We start from the raw sequence: 20,676 nt of genomic DNA, 5'->3' as shown, positions 1-20,676 counted from the left end.
TGCAGAGAGCCATGCGTTCTTGGCACTCCTTTGCACTCCAGAGAGCCATGCATTCTTGGCACTTCTATGCACTGCAGAGAGCTGGGCTTCCTTGGCACTTCTATGCACTACAGAGAGCCATGTATCCTTGGCACTCCTATGCGCTGCAGAGAGCCATGCGTCCTTGGCACTCGTATGCACTCCAGAGAGCTATGCGCCTTTGGCACTCCTGTGTGCTGCAGAGAGACACGCCTCCTTGGCACTCCTATGCACTGCAGGGAGCCATGCGTTCTTGGCACTTCTATGCACTGCAGAGAGCTGGGCTTCCTTGGCACTTCTATGCACTACAGAGAGCCATGTATCCTTGGCACTCCTATGCGCTGCAGAGAGCCATGCGTCCTTGGCACTCGTATGCACTCCAGAGAGCTATGCGCCTTTGGCACTCCTGTGTGCTGCAGAGAGAAACGCCTCCTTGGCACTCCTATGCACTGCAGAGAGCCATGCGTTCTTGGCACTCCTTTGCACTCCAGAGAGCCATGCATTCTTGGCACTTCTATGCACTGCAGAGAGCCGTGCGTCCTTGGGACTCCTATGACCTGCAGAGAGCCACTCGTCCTTGGCACTCCTATGCACTGCAGAGAGCCACTCGTCCTTGGCACTCCTATGCACTGCAGAGAGCCACTCGTCCTTGGCACTCCTATGCACTGCAGAGAGCCACTCGTCCTTGGCACTCCTATGCACTGCAGAGAGCCACTCGTCCTTGGCACTCCTATGCACTGCAGAGAGCTGTGCGTCCTTAGGACTCCTATGCACTGCAGAGAGCTGTGCGTCCTTGGGACTCCTATGCACTGCAGAGAACCACTGGTCCTTGGCACTCCTATGCACTGCAGAGAGCTGTGCGTCCTTGGGACTCCTATGCGCTGCAGAGAGCCGTGCGTCCTTGGCACTCCTATGCACTGCAGAGAGCCACACATCCTCAGCACTCCTATGCGCTGCAGAGAGCCACGCGTTCTCAGCACTCATATGCACTGCAGACAGACACACGTCCTTGGCAGTCCTATGCACTCTAAAAAGACATGTGTCCTTGGCACTCCTATGCACTGCAGAGAGCCATGCGTTCTTGGCACTCCTTTGCACTCCAGAGAGCCATGCATTCTTGGCACTTCTATGCACTGCAGAGAGCTGGGCTTCCTTGGCACTTCTATGCACTACAGAGAGCCATGTATCCTTGGCACTCCTATGCGCTGCAGAGAGCCATGCGTCCTTGGCACTCGTATGCACTCCAGAGAGCTATGCGCCTTTGGCACTCCTGTGTGCTGCAGAGAGACACGCCTCCTTGGCACTCCTATGCACTGCAGGGAGCCATGCGTTCTTGGCACTTCTATGCACTGCAGAGAGCTGGGCTTCCTTGGCACTTCTATGCACTACAGAGAGCCATGTATCCTTGGCACTCCTATGCGCTGCAGAGAGCCATGCGTCCTTGGCACTCGTATGCACTCCAGAGAGCTATGCGCCTTTGGCACTCCTGTGTGCTGCAGAGAGACACGCCTCCTTGGCACTCCTATGCACTGCAGAGAGCCATGCGTTCTTGGCACTCCTTTGCACTCCAGAGAGCCATGCATTCTTGGCACTTCTATGCACTGCAGAGAGCTGGGCTTCCTTGGCACTCCTATGCGCTGCAGAGAGCTGTGCGTCCTTAGGACTCCTATGCACTGCAGAGAGCCACTCGTCCTTGGCACTCCTATGCACTGCAGAGAGCTGTGCGTCATTAGAACTCCTATGCACTGCAGAGAGCCACTCATGATTGGCCCTCCTATGCGCTGCAGAGAGCCATGCGCTGCACACGGAAAACGGGCGGGTGAGGTTTTTCTGTTGTTTCATGTAGAATTAGTTAATTAGAATATTTTTAAATAATTGAAATGGATATTTTAAATGCACGTGTTTTAATGTCACAGTTTTATGGTGTAATCCCAAGTTTAATGCACTAGATCCTGTCCTACAGTGAGCTGCCATGGGGCATGGGCCGTGGGACCCCCAGACTGCTCTGGGGTCTCTGCAGCACCACAGGGAGGGAGCGAGACCCCAGCCCGTGAATAGGATGTGGGACCCCAGACTGCTCTGGGCTCTCTGCAGCATCACAGGGAGGCAGCGAGACCCCAGCCCGTGAATAGGATGTGGGACCCCCAGACTGCCCTGGGGTCTCTGCAGCACCACAGGGAGGGAGCGAGACCCCGGGCCGTGAAAAGGACGTGGGACCCCAGGGAGGCAGCGAGACCCCAGCCAGTGAATATGATGTGGGACCCCCAGACTGCTCTGGGGTCTCTGCAGCACCACAGGGAGGGAGCGAGACCCCAGCCCGTGAAAAGGACGTGGGACCCCAGGGAGGCAGCGAGACCCCAGCCAGTGAATATGATGTGGGACCCCCAGACTGCTCTGGGGTCTCTGCAGCACCACAGGGAGGGAGCGAGACCCCAGCCCGTGAAAAGGACGTGGGACCCCAGGGAGGCAGCGAGACCCCAGCCAGTGAATATGATGTGGGACCCCCAGACTGCTCTAGGGTCTCTGCAGCACCACAGGGAGGCAGTGAGACCCCAGCCCGTGAAAAGGACGTGGGACCACCGGGAGGCAGCGAGACCGCAGCCAGTGAAAAGGACGTGGGACCCCTGGGAGGCAGCGAGACCCCAGCCAGTGAATAGGATGTGGGACCCCCAGACTGCTCTAGGGTCTCTGCAGCACCACAGGGAGGCAGCGAGACCCCAGTCCGTGAATAGGACCACCAGCTTGCGTGGTCACCTCTGGAGCCTTCGGGGTCACTTCCGTGGGAAACTATGAGGGACCGCCCAAGTGGTGTGGGCCACCCCGCTAGCAAGTAGGAGTGAAAGGGGATTGCGCTTACCTTCACGTACTCACTGCCCAGCTCAGGGTCCTCCTGGCGACTGCAAGGAAACAAGAAGAACACGTGGAGGTTACTGGAAACAGAGGCCCAACCTGTGAGCAAACGTGGCCAACACATACAGCAAGCATGTAACACATAGGTAGATTAGACATGGTACATGCAAGGACTCTATACCCTGTACCATACATTTATTTTATTTATTTAGACAACTTGTAAAGCGTGCAAATACCTGTAGGTGTCTCGGCGCTAGGCGCTACAGAAGGTATGGCTTAGAATGGAAGAAAACGTATTATTTGAAAAGCCATGTTTTTATTTTGTGTCCTGAATGGCAGCAGAGCAGGATGGGCAAAACAGACCTTGTTTCGTCTACACAAGTGACCAGTCCCCTCTGATGAAATACGGTCATTCCAAGCAATGGCCGTCCAACGCAAACCCAACACCACGCATGGTCACGACATATAAAGGCATCCAACCTAGTGATCATACATGGCCAAAGCATGAACCACGCCCACACAGAATCCCAAAACCAAAAGCATGCATACTGTGGCACAATCATGGCTTTCGGCATGGCGAGCGCACATGGCAGCCTGTGTGTGTACCTGTGTGAGCCTGTGCTTTGTCTGTGCTCTGTATGTGCACAGGGCAGTGGGAAGATGTACAAAGGCTTTTTGCAGTCGCAAGGAGTCCACTTTGCAAAATCAAACCATTTTTGATCACAAAAGGCCTCTTTGTGCACCAACACGAACTGCAGTTCAGTCGCACCATCAAATGGCAATTTGTGTTTGCAACGAAACACCGCCTTGGATTCTGGAAGAGGCGTGTTGAGGGCGTTCCTTCCAAATATTGATTCAGAATGGGATATATTAACATTTTGAAACTGAAATCTGGTTGCAAAAATGTAAGATTTTAAGAGTGGACCCATTTGGTCAAGAAAAAGTGCTGTCGACGCTGGCGGTGTAAAAGAAGTGGGAGGAGTCACTGCCCCCGGTAAAGTTGTGAGTATTGAGTTGAACGTGAGCAGAAGTTGCTATGAGGAATCACTTGCCCGAGGACACAGTTGAGCCTCATTTTCGAACAGGAAGACAGGGTTTAGAACGCTGTCAGTACCACGCGCGTTGATAACAACGCGGACGTTACATCGTCTGTGTTGTTACTAAGCATGGCATCACATCGCAAGTCGTTTCAATGACTTGCGCTAGATAGCGTGCAACACCAAGGAATGCGTTGGATTTTAAATTCAACACCTCCCCTGCTGTTGCGCTAACTGGAGTAGGAATAGGGATTTATACTATTCCTAAGTCCAGTGCGCCATCTAGCGCAAGTCGTAGAAACGACTTGCGTTGTAATGCCATGCATGGTAACAGCGCGGACGATGTAACGTCCGCTTTGTTACCTACCGTGATGTAATATGTGGCGTTGTAACGTCACACGTTCTTGTGAACATATCTATTGTGAGGTCAGAGAAAAGGACATTGAATCTGTTTTTTTCTCCAAGATAACGTAATGTTTTATGATATTGCGTCCCGAAGAAGGCGGGGTGAATCAATCCAAGTATCACTGAAACGCCGCGCTGACAGTACATTTTCTTGGCCAAATATTTTTGAGAGTATTTTGTAACCAAATGTTTGCCATGAACTGTTTTTTGATGAACAGTTTTAAATTGTGTCTTCATGTCTTTTAATAGCTGGGTAGGAAGAGATGGATTGATTTGTGTGAATCCAAAAGGCTTTTTACAAGAAATGAATTAACAATGGTGAAAATGTGTGTAATATATTTTGAAATAGACGGTCATGGGTTTATGGATTGTGTAAAATAAAATCAGATACTTCTCTATACACAGCAAGAAAATGTTCAGTTTTTACACAACATCTGGCTGGGGATCTCTGAATGTCACATCAGTCCCTGGTGCAACATCAGCGCATCTTGATTCGCAAATCTATGCTTCACCTGAGGAAGGTGCACACAAGGGGCTCTTTGCTCAGATTTGTAGCTCCTCTCTCCCTTTGGTGGTCCAGGGTGACTCTCCTTGATTTGCTGTGGGAGCCCATTTGCACACAGGAAGGGGGTGCCAAGGGACCCTTTCTCCTCTTCTCATGGTTAACCAAAACAGTTTTTAAGAATAGGCAGGCGTGCCACGGGCCACACCCTACTTATAAAACAAAATGTTTGTTTAACTTTTCACTTTTTAAAAAAAAATGCATCCCTTTTTTGTTTCAGGAAATCCGGCTGCAATAAAAACATTATTGCTTTGAGACATGGAGGTTTACTGACCCTAGCAGGCCACCAGCCCTGTGATGGCAGCGAATCGCGGGATGCAATTTGCAACCTACCTCATTAACATTCATGAGGTCAATCTAACTGTGGTCTACAACAATTTGGTTTTTGCAAACTGACCTATTAGTACATGGCATTGCGGGGGCGCGAGTTATAGTTAGCTGAACTAACTATAACAGGGAATTTCTATGGTTTTGTACGAGTGAAATGTCAACTAACTATAACGTCCCTGAAACCTATGTTTTTTTTAGTGAATTTCTAAGTTTTTTTAATGCTAATTTCTAACTATGCCTACAAAGGTAGGACATGTGAAGAAAGAGGAAGAAAAGCGCAGAAAGAAGCAAGACAAATGATGAAGGAATCAACAGAAGTCTAGAAAGACGAACAAAAGTGCAGGAAGAAGCAAGAGAGGAGCAGAGCGTCCTGCTGTGCCCCCAACATTTTAGTGACGTGTACTGGTGGTAACTGACTCTGACTAACCAGGCCTAGAGCCAGTGCTGTGCTAAAAGACACTCAGAATACAGTGAAAACACCTACATACACGAGGGAACACTATGCGTTGGGGTCCCCCTATGATTAGCATCACCTCCTCTATATTGGCCAGGAGTTAGTGCCTGGGTCATTGCATGAGTGCATGGGTAATAATGGTGAATGACTGCTTGTGTTTTGGTGGGCTGATTGGATAAGTACATGGTGCGTGCTGGGTGATTGGAGGAGTGCATGGGTAGTGACTGGATGATTAGAGTGCTGCAAGGAGAGTGCATGGTGAATTTATAAGTGCTTGGGTTTTGGCGGAGTGATTGCTTAAGTACACACATCTCACATCAGGCCCGCCCCAACCCCTCACCACTGTGAAAACATGCCCCCTGGCGGGTTTTAAGTTGGGGGATTAATTCCCTTTGAATCCTGAGGGTCCTTGGGGGCCAATTAGCCCACCAGGTACCTCCAGTAAGCTCCACAGAGCTGCGTTGCAGAAAGGTGATCCGAGGCCACGCCCCTTTTTACACCTCTCTGCAATGCAACTCTGTGGCACTTTCTGGACATATCTGGAGGGTAGGTGGCCCCCAGGGACCCTCAGGATTCAAGGAGACTTAATTCCCCAACTTAAAACGCACCACAAGGCGCGTTTGCACACTTGTTACATCAGGCCACTCCCTCTCTCTGCACCACTGTGCAAACATACCCCGGTGTGTTGCAAATTGGGGGATTAAGTCTCATTGAGTCCTGAGGCTCCTTAGGGGGCAACTAGGCCCAACAGCTGCCTCAAGTAAGCGCCACAGAGCTGCGTTGCAGAGAGGTGTAAAAGGGTGCGTGGCCTTGGATCACCTCTCTGCAACGCAGCTCCCTGGCGCTTACTGGAGGTACCTGGTGGGTAGTTGGCCCCCGGGGACCCTCAGGATTCAAAGGGACTTAATCCCCCAACTTAAAATGCACCACAGGGCGCGTTTGCACACTTGTTACATCAGGCCACTTCCCCTCGCTGCACCCCTGTGCAAACACACCCCCTTGTGCTTTGTGAATTGGGGAATTAAATCCTCTTGAGTCCTGAGGGTCCCTGGGTGGCAACTAGCCCACCAGCTACTTCCAGCAAACCCTACACAGCTGCGTTGCTAATACCCAATGTGTCCAACATAGCCTGTATAGAGTCCTGGAAACCACAGAACTCATATGCCCCCAGTGTAACATTAGGCTACACATAGCTAATGATAAGGTTAAGACGAACACCACTACAGCCGCTAACACCATAGACTTTTCTGCAGCACTCATTAATGCACGTTCCTTGGTAAAGCACCGGCAGGAAGTATCCGACCTCATCTTGGATAACAACTTAGACTGTCTCTTTATAACTGAGACATGGACGGATGAGGCATCCGATCCAGACATGGCAGTCACGGCCCCCCAGTCTATAAAGCCTACCGTCTAGATAGAGTAGGGAAGCGTGGAGGGGGACTAGCCATCATAGCCCGCGATCACGTAAGTGTGAGAATGTCACATATCCCTTCCACCTCTTGTGAAGCCCTCCAGTTTGATCTTAAGCTTACTCCGTCGTTTCATTTCAAAGGTATGCTCTTATATCGACCCCCAGGCGCCCGTACTGGCTTCCTCGCCAACCTAGGCTCGATACTCGAAGCATTGGCGATGGAAAACACATTTACAGTTATGGGTGATATGAATTTCCATCTTGAGAAGTCCTCCGATAACGACACCCGTACCTTGATATCAGATATGGATACCTTGAGTCTTCGGCAATTGGTCACCACCCCCACTCACAAGGCCGGCCATTCTCTGGATGGCATCTTTTCCAATATGGAAGGCCTAAAAATAATAGATACCTTGCCCATGCCTTGGACTGATCACTATGCCATCTTAATGAGAATCTCAGTCAAGGCGAACAGGACTAAAAGAGACCCCGCATTGAGACCAGAACCTTTTAAGGTCTGGACAGATATCGAACAGACGGAGTTAACTGCTCTTCTGGATAGGACTCGGCCTTGTCTGTCCACTGACCCCAACACTGCCACACGTCAATTTCAGGAGTGGCTGGGCACTGCCACAGACACCTTAGCCCCGACTAAACAGCCTTCGAGAAATAGAACAGCGCCCTCGGCCCCGTGGTTCACAGAGGAACTGCGCAAACAGAAACAACTCTGCAGAAATATGGAAAGGCATTAGCGCAGATCCTACAGCTCAGAAAGCAAAGTTAGCTACAAGGAAGCACTAGGGCTGTATAAAGCCCTCATTGTCGAAACTAAGAAAAAGTTCTTTACAGAACAGATCGATAACACCAAAACCTCCAGTAAAAAACTGTATGAGATCACCAAGATCTTACCGGGAAACACTCCGGACCTAGTTCCGCCACAATCCCAATCTTTCTGCGATTCATTGGCCAATTTCTTTTTTACCAAGGTGAATGATATATATCAAGCATTCACCGTTAAAACGGTAATCCACTTGCCCATGCCTGACAGCATGACTCAGGATACTGAACTGCTCCAGTTCACAGACCTCGCAGAGACACAAATTAAGAACATTATTGCTAACATTAAATCTGGATCTGCATTAGATCCCTGTCCTCTCAAGGTCATCCGTCGGTGATGGATTGTTTGGCTCCTGATATCACCTCAGTCTGTAATGCAATATTAAGAACTGGGATATACCCGGACTCACTGAAGAATACACTGGTTAAGCCTCTTCTGAAGAAAGCCAATCTGGACAAGGAGCAAATAAAAAACTATCGCCCCATAGTTAGCCAAGGTAGTTGAGAAAGCTATGAAGACACAACTTTCGGAGTTTGTAGAGAAGCACCAATCATTGGACAACACCCAATTCGGCTTTCGTAAGTACCATGGTACGGAGACTGCCCAAATCAAAGAGACTGAGGATATACGAGTGATCCGGGACCAGGGAGGAACAGCGGTACTGGTATTACTCGATTTATCCGCAGCCTTCGACACGGTCGACCACAAGATCTTGGTGGACCGTGTCGGAAAGATGGGCATTCGCCACCTGGCAAAGAACTTGCTTTCTTTCTTTTTGGCTGGGAGAATGCAGGTGGTCACATTGGGGCATTTTCAATCAGACAAGCTGTCACTGCCGTGTGGGGTACCCCAAGGCTCATCCCTAAGTCCGACACTATTTAATATCTATGTGTCGGACCTGGCATCTGTCATCAAGGCCCATGGGATGAGCCTTACCTCCTACGCAGATGACACGCAGCTTGTGTTGGCCATTAATGGTGATGGAGAGAGGGTAGCAGAAAACTTTCAAGGGGGCATGTGGGCGATTGGAGAGTGGATGGCCTCCAATTGCCTAAAACTAAATTCCGAAAAAACTGAGGTGGTCATTTTCGGACATCTCTCACCCAGTTGGTCTACTACTTGGTGGCCGCCCACCTATGGGACCCCCCCTATACCGGTCCCTACTGTCAGAAATCTCGGAGTGACTTTTGACGAGAACCTGAATTTTATGGCCCATGCAAACAAAACAGCAGCCACTGCCCACCTTAAACTTAGGCTGATTAAGAAAATGATGACGTTCTTGCCAGTTGCAGCAAGAAAGACACTGGTAAGTTCCCTGGTGTTGTCCTCCCCCGACTACTGCAATGGCTTATTTATCAATGCCCAGGCCAGAGTGACTGATAAACTGCAGACAATCCAGAATGCTGCAGCCCGTCTCCTGTCTGGAACCCCGAAGTTTATGCCAATCTCGGAGGCCATAAAAGATCTTCACTGGCTCAAGATCCGGAATAGGATTAAATTCAAAACCCTTTGCATAGTATACAAAGCACTGCATAATCACGGCCCGCATTTCCTGAAAGCCCATCTTAGGTTCCACTCATCCACAAGATCGCTTCGATCTAACAACCTCAATCTTCTGCTGGTACCGCGAACCAAAACAGTCACTTGGGGCGATAGGGGCTTCCTGGTGGCCGCTCCCAGACTGTGGAATTCTTTGCCAGTAGCCATCAGAGAAAGCTCGTCCCTGATGCAATTTTGCAGAAAAATAAAGACCTGTCTGTTTGGTCAAGAATAGCTGCCGATTTAGCCTCTGTGGGAACTTTGCGCACTGTTTCTAGCGCCGAGACGCCTACGGGCATTTGTTCGCGCTCTATAAATTGTAAAAATAAATAAATAAATAAATAAATGTGTAAAAAAGAGCGTGGCCTCTCAACACCTCTCTGCAATGCAGCCCCCTGGCGCATACTGGGGGGTACCTGGTGGCTTAGTTGGCCACCAGGGACCCTCAGTATTGAGGGGGAATTAATTCCCCAACTTACAACACACCAGGGGGCGCGTTTGCTGATGGGCGGGGCCTTACTGCTATGCTATTTTTTTAAAGAAAAATGTTTATTTTACAAGGGGGGTTGTGTGGCCTACCCTTTCTTTTACATTTAAGTCTAGCCCAGACATACATTTGTGGGGAGACATCCTCGGTTTTACTTGGGAGATCCGCACAAGCTGAGGGCTGCAAACATTGCTCGACTGGAGACAGAAAGCGACCATCTCAGAGAACAGAGGATGACTGCAAACGATTGTATCCTTCAGATAAAGTATTCGGGTTAGACATCACCTAGTTAAGAAAGAGTCACCTAAAGTATGCGGGTTAGACATCACCTGGTTAAGAAAGAATCCACTAAAGTATGCGGGTTAGACATCACTCAGTTAAGAAAGAGTCTGCTAAAGTATGCGGGTTACACATCACCTAGTTAAGAAAGAGTCCGCTAAAGTATGTGGGTTCGACATCACCTAGTTAAGAAAGAGTCAGCTAAAGTATGGAGGTTAGACATCACCTAGTTAAGAAAGACTCCGCTAAAGTATGCGGGTTAGACATCACCTAGTTAAGAAGGAGTCAGCTGAAGTATGCGAGTTAAACATCACCTAGTTAAGAAGGAGTCAGCTAACGTATGCGGGTTAGACATCACCTAGTTAAGAAAGAGTTCGCTAAATTATGCGGGTTAGACATCACCTAGTTAAGAAGGAGTCAGCTAAAGTATGTGGGTTAGACATCACCTTATTACGAAGGAGTGAGCTAAAGTATGCGAGTTAGACATCACCTAGTTAAGAAGAAGTCCGCTAAAGTATGCAGGTTAGACATCACCTAGGTAAGGAAGAGTCAGCTAAAGTATGTGGGTTAGACATCACCTAGTTAAGAAAGAGTCCGCTAAAGTATGTGGGTTAGACATCATCAATTTAAGAAAGAGTCCGCTAAAGTATGCGGGTTAGACATCACCTAGTTAAGAAAGAGTCAGCTAAAGTATGTGGGTTAGACATCACCAATTTAAGAAAGAGTCCGCTAAAGTATGCAGGTTAGACATCACTTAGTTAGGAAAGAGTCTGCTAAAGTATGCAGGTTAGACATTACCTAGTTAAAAAAGAGTAAGCTAAAGAATGCGGGTTAGACGTCACCTAGTTAAGAAGGAGTCCGCTAAAGTATGTGGGTTAGACATTACCTGGTTAAGAAAGAGTCCGCTAAAGTATGTGGGTTAGACATCACCTATTTAAGAACGAGTCACCTAAATTATGCGTGTTAGACATCACCTACTTAAGAAAGAGTCCGCTAAAATATGCGGGTTAGATATCACCTAGTTAAGAAAGAGTCACCTAAAGTATGCGGGTTAGACATCACCTAGTTAAGAAAGAGTCCGCTAAAGTATGTGGGTTAGACATCACCTAGTTAAGAAAGAGTCCGCTAAAGTATGCAGGTTAGACATCACCTTTTTTAAAAAGAGTCCGCTAATGTATGTGGGTTAGACATTACCTGGTTAAAAAAGAGTCACCTAAAGTATGCGGGTTAGACATCACCTAGTTAAGAAGGAGTCAGCTAAAGTATGGAGGTTAGACATCACCTAGTTAAGAAAGAGTCCGCTAAAGTATGTGGGTTAGACATCACCTAGTTAAGAAAGAGTCCGCTAAAGTATGCAGGTTAGACATCACCTTTTTAAAAAAGAGTCCGCTAATGTATGTGGGTTAGACATTACCTGGTTAAAAAAGAGTCACCTAAAGTATGCGGGTTAGACATCACCTAGTTAAGAAAGACTCTGCTAAAGTATGCCGGTTAGACATCACCTAGTTAAGAAAGACTCTGCTAAAGTATGTGGGTTAGACATCACCTAGTTAAGAAAGACTCCGCTAAAGTATGTGGGTTAGACATCACCTAGTTAAGAAAGAGTCCACTAAAGTATGCAGGTTAGACATCACCTAGTTAAGAAAGACTCTGCTAAAGTATGTGGGTTAGACATCACCTAGTTAAGAAAGACTCTGCTAAAGTATGCCGGTTAGACATCACCTAGTTAAGAAAGACTCTGCTAAAGTATGTGGGTTAGACATCACCTAGTTAAGAAAGATTCCGCTAAAGTATGTGGGTTAGACATCACCTAGTTAAGAAAGAGTCCACTAAAGTATGCAGGTTAGACATCACCTAGTTAAGAAAGACTCCGCTAAAGTATGTGGGTTAGACATCACCTAGTTAAGAAAGAGTCCACTAAAGTATGCAGGTTAGACATCACCTAGTTAAGAAAGACTCTGCTAAAGTATGTGGGTTAGACATCACCTAGTTAAGAAAGACTCTGCTAAAGTATGCCGGTTAGACATCACCTAGTTAAGAAAGACTCTGCTAAAGTATGTGGGTTAGACATCACCTAGTTAAGAAAGATTCCGCTAAAGTATGTGGGTTAGACATCACCTAGTTAAGAAAGAGTCCACTAAAATATGCAGGTTAGACATCACCTAGTTAAGAAAGACTCTGCTAAAGTGTGCAGGTTAGACATCACCTAGTTAAGAAAGACTCTGCTAAAGTATGCAGGTTAGACATCACCTAGTTAAGAAAGACTCTGCTAAAGTATGTGGGTTAGACATCACCTAGTTAAGAAAGAGTCCACTAAAATATGCAGGTTAGACATCACCTAGTTAAGAAAGACTCTGCTAAAGTATGCAGGTTAGACATCACCTAGTTAAGAAAGACTCTGCTAAAGTGTGCAGGTTAGACATCACCTAGTTAAGAAAGGGTCCACTAAAGTATGCAGGTTAGACATCACCTTATTAAGAAGGAGTCCGCTAAAGTATGCAGGTTAGACATCACCTAGTTAAGAAAGAGTCAGCTAAAGTATGCAGGTTAGACATCACCTAGTTAAGAAAGAGTCAGCTAAAGTATGCAGGTTAGACATCACCTAGTTGAGAAAGAGTCAACTAAAGTATGCAGGTTAGACATCACCTAGTTAAGAAAGAGTCAGCTAAAGTATGCGGGTTAGACATCACCTAGTTAAGAAGGAGTCAGCTAAAGTATGCAGGTTAGACATCACCTAGTTAAGAAAGAGTCAGCTAAAGTATGCAGGTTAGACATCACCTAGTTAAGAAAGACTCTGCTAAAGTATGTGGGTTAGACATCACCTAGTTAAGAAAGACTCCGCTAAAGTATGTGGGTTAGACATCACCTAGTTAAGAAAGTGTCCACTAAAGTATGCAGGTTAGACATCACCTAGTTAAGAAAGACTCTGCTAAAGTGTGCAGGTTAGACATCACCTAGTTAAGAAAGACTCTGCTAAAGTATGCAGGTTAGACATCACCTAGTTAAGAAAGACTCTGCTAAAGTGTGCAGGTTAGACATCACCTAGTTAAGAAAGGGTCCACTAAAGTATGCAGGTTAGACATCACCTTATTAAGAAGGAGTCCGCTAAAGTATGCAGGTTAGACATCACCTAGTTAAGAAAGAGTCAGCTAAAGTATGCAGGTTAGACATCACCTAGTTGAGAAAGAGTCAACTAAAGTATGCAGGTTAGACATCACCTAGTTAAGAAAGAGTCAGCTAAAGTATGCAGGTTAGACATCACCTAGTTAAGAAAGAGTCAGCTAAAGTATGCAGGTTAGACATCACCTAGTTAAGAAAGAGTCAGCTAAAGTATGCGGGTTAGACATCACCTAGTTAAGAAGGAGTCAGCTAAAGTATGCGGGTTAGACATCACCTAGTTAAGAAAGAGTCAGCTAAAGTATGCGGGTTAGACATCACCTAGTTAAGAAAGACTCTGCTAAAGTATGTGGGTTAGACATCACCTAGTTAAGAAAGACTCTGCTAAAGTATGCCGGTTAGACATCACCTAGTTAAGAAAGACTCTGCTAAAGTATGTGGGTTAGACATCACCTAGTTAAGAAAGACTCCGCTAAAGTATGTGGGTTAGACATCACCTAGTTAAGAAAGAGTCCACTAAAGTATGCAGGTTAGACATCACCTAGTTAAGAAAGACTCTGCTAAAGTGTGCAGGTTAGACATCACCTAGTTAAGAAAGGGTCCACTAAAGTATGCAGGTTAGACATCACCTTATTAAGAAGGAGTCCGCTAAAGTATGCAGGTTAGACATCACCTAGTTAAGAAAGAGTCAGCTAAAGTATGCAGGTTAGACATCACCTAGTTGAGAAAGAGTCAACTAAAGTATGCAGGTTAGACATCACCTAGTTAAGAAAGAGTCAGCTAAAGTATGCAGGTTAGACATCACCTAGTTAAGAAAGAGTCAGCTAAAGTATGCCGGTTAGACATCACCTAGTTAAGAAAGACTCTGCTAAAGTATGTGGGTTAGACATCACCTAGTTAAGAAAGACTCCGCTAAAGTATGTGGGTTAGACATCACCTAGTTAAGAAAGACTCTGCTAAAGTGTGCAGGTTAGACATCACCTAGTTAAGAAAGACTCTGCTAAAGTATGCAGGTTAGACATCACCTAGTTAAGAAAGACTCTGCTAAAGTGTGCAGGTTAGACATCACCTAGTTAAGAAAGACTCTGCTAAAGTATGCAGGTTAGACATCACCTAGTTAAGAAAGAGTCCACTAAAGTATGCGGGTTAGACATCACCTAGTAAAGAAAGACTCTGCTAAAGTGTGCAGGTTAGACATCACCTAGTTAAGAAAGACTCTGCTAAAGTATGCAGGTTAGACATCACCTAGTTAAGAAAGACTCTGCTAAAGTGTGCAGGTTAGACATCACCTAGTTAAGAAAGGGTCCACTAAAGTATGCAGGTTAGACATCACCTTATTAAGAAGGAGTCCGCTAAAGTATGCAGGTTAGACATCACCTAGTTAAGAAAGAGTCAGCTAAAGTATGCAGGTTAGACATCACCTAGTTGAGAAAGAGTCAACTAAAGTATGCAGGTTAGACATCACCTAGTTAAGAAAGAGTCAGCTAAAGTATGCAGGTTAGACATCACCTAGTTAAGAAAGAGTCAGCTAAAGTATGCGGGTTAGACATCACCTAGTTAAGAAGGAGTCAGCTAAAGTATGCAGGTTAGACATCACCTAGTTAAGAAAGAGTCCGCTAAAGTATGTGGGTTAGACATCACCTAGTTAAGAAAGAGTCAGCTAAAGTATGCAGGTTAGACATCACCTAGTTGAGAAAGAGTCAACTAAAGTATGCAGGTTAGACATCACCTAGTTAAGAAAGAGTCAGCTAAAGTATGCAGGTTAGACATCACCTAGTTAAGAAAGAGTCAGCTAAAGTATGCAGGTTAGACATCACCTAGTTAAGAAAGAGTCAGCTAAAGTATGCGGGTTAGACATCACCTAGTTAAGAAGGAGTCAGCTAAAGTATGCGGGTTAGACATCACCTAGTTAAGAAAGAGTCAGCTAAAGTATGCGGGTTAGACATCACCTAGTTAAGAAGGAGTCCGCTAAAGTATGCGGGTTAGACATCACCTAGCTAAGAAAGAGTCAGCTAAAGTATGCGGGTTAGACATCACCTAGTTAAGAAAGAGTCAGCTAAAGTATGCGGGTTAGACATCACCTAGCTAAGAAAGAGTCAGCTAAAGTATGCGGGTTAGACATCACCTAGTTAAGAAGGAGTCCGCTAAAGTATGCGGGTTAGACATCACCTAGTTAAGAAAGAGTCAGCTAAAGTATGCGGGTTAGACATCACCTAGCTAAGAAAGAGTCAGCTAAAGTATGCGGGTTAGACATTACCTAGTTAAGAAAGAGTCAGCTAAAGTATGCAGGTTTCGGCGTTTCAAATGAGAATACATGACTCAAGTATTCTCGTTTGAAACGCTGAAGGAGAGAGACACAGTTGCTCGACCTCGAAACAAGTGACCGATAAGTGGTACTCATACGAATAAATTCCCAGATTCCCCACCGGCTGGTGGATGAATCAGATGCATAAACAGCAGAGGATGTGATGAAGAGTAAGACTTCGTAAGAGTAATTATTTCGAAGCAAGAAACTTTGTCGGCTGACAATTTTTCCTTTCCTCGTCATACAAAGAGACGCAGGTTATTGATTGCGACAATTTGTCCAGTCGTATTGTAGTCCTGAGGAAGACCCAAGCTGGTTGCGAAAAATAAGCATAGTGAAACAGGGTCGAAACGTCGACGTATTAACATCTATCAGTCCCTACTTAGTTCCAACCTCAAATAGAAAAGTATAACAGGGTTGTAACCAATGTACAGTAATCTTCGGACTGATTTTTAATGTTTGTAATGTATATATAGTTGTTGAATTGTAGTGAATGTCACTTCATGTTTGTTTTCACTTTCATGCACTTTAATCACGTATAAGCTCACTGCTTGTGTCTGCTTTTGTCTTAGGAAATTGTGTTTAGGACAACCGTCCAAATGTATGTATAATAGAGATATTTGTATAACCAACGTTTTCTAAAAATAATGAAAAATACATAGGAATAAATCCAAAAAAATGGTGTGTTCGTTTAGTTTATAATTTGATATTTGTAATTTTGAGGTAACAGTGCAAAATACCTTTTTGTCATAAGGACAAACAAAAGAAATATTTTCTACCCAACAGAACCAAAGTATGCAGGTTAGACATAACTTAGTTAAGAAAGAGTCCGCTAAAGTATGTGGGTTAGACATCACCTATTTAAGAAAGAGTCTGCTAAAGTATGTGGGTTAGACATCACCTAGTTAAGAAGGAGTCCGCTAAAGTATGTGGGTTAGACATCACCTAGTTAAGAAAGAGTCTGCTGAAGTATGTGGGACAGTAGGTTGCTTCCTCTGTGCTCTCTGTGCATCAGTCTGTGCTCCCTCTGTGCTCTCTGTGTATCAGTCTCAGTCTGTGCTCCCTCTGTGTTATCTGTCTATGTCTATGCTCCCTCTTTGCTCTCTGTATATGTGTGTGCTCCTTCTGTGTTCTGTGTTTCAGTCTCTGTATGTGCTCCCTCTGTGCTCTCTGTGTATCAGTCTGTACTCCCTCTGTGCTCTCTGTGTCTGTGCTTCCTCTGGGCTCTGTTTATCAGTTGTGCATGTGCTCCCTCTATGTTCTGTGTATCAGTCTGTATCTGTGCTCCTTCTCTGTATCAGTCTGTGTGTGTGGTCCCTCTGTGTTCTGTGTGTCAGTCTGTGTCTGTGCTCTCTGTGTATCAGTCTGTGCTCCTTTTGTGCTCTCTGTGTCTGTGCTCCCTCTGTGCTCTGTGTATCAGTTGTGTCTGTGCTCCCTCTGTGCTCTTTGTGTATCAGTGTGTGTCTGTGCTCCCTCTGTGTTCTGTGTAACTGTCTGTTTCTGTGCTCCCTCTGTGCTCTCTGTGTATCAGTCTGTGTATGTGCTCCCTCTGTGCTCCCTGTGTATGTCTGTGCTCTCTGTGTATCAGTCTCTGTCGGTGCTCCCTCTTTGCTCTCTGTGTATGTCAGTGTTTGTGCTCCCTCTGTGCTCTCTGTGTATCAGTCTCTGTCTGTGCTCCCTCTGTGCTCTCTATGTATCAGTCTGTGATCCCTCTGTGTTCTGTGTATCAGTCTGTATCTGTGCTTCTTCTGTGTATCAGTCTCTGTGTGTGGTCCCTCTGTGTTCTGTGTGTCAGTCTGTGTCTGTGCTCTCTGTGTATCAGTCTGTGCTCCCTCTGTGTTCTGTGTAATTGTCTGTTTCTGTGCTCCCTCTGTGCTCTCTGTGTATCAGTCTGTGTATGTGCTCCCTCTGTGCTCCCTGTGTATGTCTGTGCTCCCTGTGTATCAGTCTCTGCCTGTGCTCCCTCTTTGCTCTCTGTGCATTAGTCAGTGTTTGTGCTCCCTCTGTGCTCTCTGTGTATCAGTCTCTGTCTGTGCTCCCTCTGTGCTCTCTATGTATCAGTCTGTGATCCCTCTGTGTTCTGTGTATCAGCCTGTATCTGTGCTTCTTCTGTGTATCAGTCTGTGTGTGTGGTCCCTCTGTGTTATGTGTGTCAGTCTGTGTCTGTGCTCTCTGTGTATCAGTCTGTGCTCCCTCTGTGTTCTGTGTAACTGTCTGTTTCTCTGCTCCCTCTGTGCTCTCTGTGTAACAGTCTGTGTATGTGCTCCCTCTGTGCTCCCTGTGTATGGCTGTGCTCTCAGTGTATCAGTCTCTGTCTGTGCTCCCTATTTGCTCTCTGTGTATCACCCAGTGTTTGTGCTCCCTCTGTGCTCTCTGTGTATCAGTCTCTGTCTGTGCTCCCTCTGTGCTCTCTATGTATCAGTCTGCGATCCCTCCGTGTTCTGTGTATCAGTCTGTGCAGTGCTTCATCTGTGTATCAGTCTGTGTCTGTGCTCCCTCTGTGCTCTCTGTGTATCAGTTTGTGTCTGTGCTCCCTCTGTGTTCTGTGTAACTGTCTGTTTCTGTGCTCCCTCTGTGCTCTCTGTGTATCAGTCTGTGTATGTGCTCCCTCTGTGCTCCCTGTGTATGTCTGTGCTCTCTGTGTATCAGTCTCTGTCGGTGCTCCCTCTTTGCTCTCTGTGTATTAGTCAGTGTTTGTGCTCCCTCTGTGCTCTCTGTGTATCAGTCTCTGTCTGTGCTCCCTCTGTGCTCTCTGTGTATCAGTTTGTGTCTGTGCTCTCTGTGTATCAGTCTGTGCTCCCTCTGTGTTCTGTGTAACTGTCTGTTTCTGTGCTCCCTCTGTGCTCTCTGTGTATCAGTCTGTGTCTGTGCTCCCTGGTATGTCTGTGCTCTCTGTGTATCAGTCTCTGTCGGTGCTCCCTCTTTGCTCTCTGTGTATCTGTCAGTGTTTGTGCTCCCTCTGTGCTCTCTGTGTATCAGTCTCTGTCTGTGCTCCCACTGTGCTCTCTATGTATCAGTCTGTGATCCCTCTGTGTTCTGTGTATCAGTCTGTGCAGTGCTTCATCTGTGTATCAGTCTGTGCTCCCTCTGTGCTCCCTCTGTATGTCCGTGCTCTCTGTGTATCGGTCTCTGTCGGTGCTCCCTCTTTGCTCTCTGTGTATCTGTCAGTGTTTGAGCTCCCTCTGTGCTCTCTGTGTATCAGTCTCTGTCTGTGCTCTCACTGTGCTCTCTATGTATCAGTCTGTGATCCCTCTGTGTTCTGTGTATCAGTCTGTGCAGTGCTTCATCTGTGTATCAGTCTGTGTCTGTGCTCCCTCTGTGCTCCCTCTGTATGTCCGTGCTCTCTGTGTATCGGTCTCCGTGCTCCGTCTGTGCTCTCTGAGTATCACTCTATGTCTGTGCTCCCTCTGTGCTCTCCATGTCTGTGCTCCCTCTTTGCTCCCTGTGTATGTCTGTGCTCTCTGTGTATCAGTCAGTGTTTGTGCTCCCTCTGTGCTCTCTGTGTATCAGTCTGTGTCTGTGCTAGCTCTGTGCTCTTTATGTCTGTGCTCCCTCTGTGCTCTCTGTGTATCAGTCTGTGTCTGTGCTAGCTCTGTGCTCTTTATGTCTGTGCTCCCTCTGTGCTCTCTGTGTATCGGTCTCTGTCTGTGCTCCCTCTGTGCTCTCCATGTCTGTGCTCCATCTGTACTCTCTAAGTTTCACTCTATGTCTGTGCTCCATCTGTGCTCTCTGTGTATCTGTCTGCACACAGTCTGTGTGTGTGTTCCTGTCCGTGTCCTTTGGGGAGGGGCACACGTCACCGCCCCATTTCCCCTCCGGGGCCGGTGCTTCCTGCCAGAGGTGAGAACAGGGTGTTGTAACCACAGCACTTCCTGCGCAGCACCAGAATAGCCACGGGGTCAGAGGTCGGGATGCAGCAGTGCTACAGGAAGTCAGCCTGTGGGCACCTGTGCACGGAGGTATAAGGGGGGGGGCACAACATCTGCCAACCCTCCCCATCAGAGGAGGGCCCACCTGAACACCGCTCCATCACAGGCCACGCAAGGGGTGATGGTTTGTAAGGAAAATGCTGCTTACCCAGCATGCATCTGTTCTTGGCATGTAGAGCTGTAGAATCATATGTGTTAGAATAGATCGCCATCTAGTGTTGGGTCCGGATGTTTCACTTTGTTTTTGTTTGAAGAAGTCTTGCAGTCACGAGGTAGGTGACGCCTCCCTCAGGTGATAGTGCGCAGGGGCATCGACTGCATCCTTAGATTGTTTTGCCGTGAGGGTGATGATGGAGTTAGTAAGAAATAGAACGGATGTCCATGTGTGATGTATCTGAGTAAGACAACACTGGCACAGATAGAGGTATCCGGGGAGGCGGGCAGGTGTATATGTATCTACAGCTCTACATGCCAAGAACAGATGCACACTGGGTAAATATCATTTTCCGTTCGAGGCATGTGAGCTGTAGATCATCTGCGTTAGCAAATACTATATAGCAGTTATTTCCCGAGTCACCTGTATCCGTTGCCGTTGTTTGAAATAGTGTTCTTAAGACAGCCTGTCCCACTCTAGCTTGTTGTCACATCTACACAATAGTGTTTTGTGAATGTGTGAGTGGTGTAGACCATGTTGCAGCTTTGCAAATATCTAGGGGAATGTTCCCTAAGAATGCCGTAGAAGCCCCCAGTCTGCCTGTAGAGTGCGCTTTAGGGGGAGGTGTTAAGGTGCGCTTAGCTTTGAGGTAGCATATCTGTATGGACTCAACCATCCAGCGTGCAATACCTGCTTTTCAAATGGGGTTCCCTTATGTGGTGGTGAGAAAGCAACTAAAAGTTGTTTTGTCTTCCTAAAAGGTTTGGTTCTTTCAATGTAATAAAGTATTGTTCTTTTTACATCTAATGTGTGAAGAGCGCGGTCTGCAACTGAGTCTGTTTGAGGAAAGAAGACGGGTAACTCAACAGACTGGTTGATATGAAAAGCAGAAACAACTTTGGGTAAAAGTTTGGGTTAGTTCTAAGAACCACTTTTTTTTGGTAAATTTGTAAAAATG

At 46.6% G+C, this 20,676-nt stretch overlaps 1 protein-coding gene across 2 annotated transcripts in view; it reads right to left on the bottom strand.

Moving 5' to 3' along the window:
• SH2D3C (SH2 domain containing 3C) overlaps positions 1-20,676 on the bottom strand; it is a 289,572-nt gene that overhangs the window by 135,771 nt on the left and 133,125 nt on the right. For both annotated transcript variants that reach the window (XM_086948617.1, XM_086948618.1), the window contains one exon: positions 2,876-2,915. In XM_086948617.1, coding sequence (XP_086804743.1) covers positions 2,876-2,915 — 40 coding nt within the window. The remainder of the gene's footprint in view (positions 1-2,875; positions 2,916-20,676) is intronic.

Source organism: Lissotriton vulgaris, unplaced genomic scaffold, assembly GCF_964263255.1.
Source record: "Lissotriton vulgaris unplaced genomic scaffold, aLisVul1.2 SCAFFOLD_2110, whole genome shotgun sequence".
Lineage (NCBI taxonomy): Eukaryota > Metazoa > Chordata > Amphibia > Caudata > Salamandridae > Lissotriton > Lissotriton vulgaris.
The sequence above is the reverse complement of the archived record's forward strand: the minus strand, read 5'-3'. Positions and strand labels throughout refer to the sequence as shown.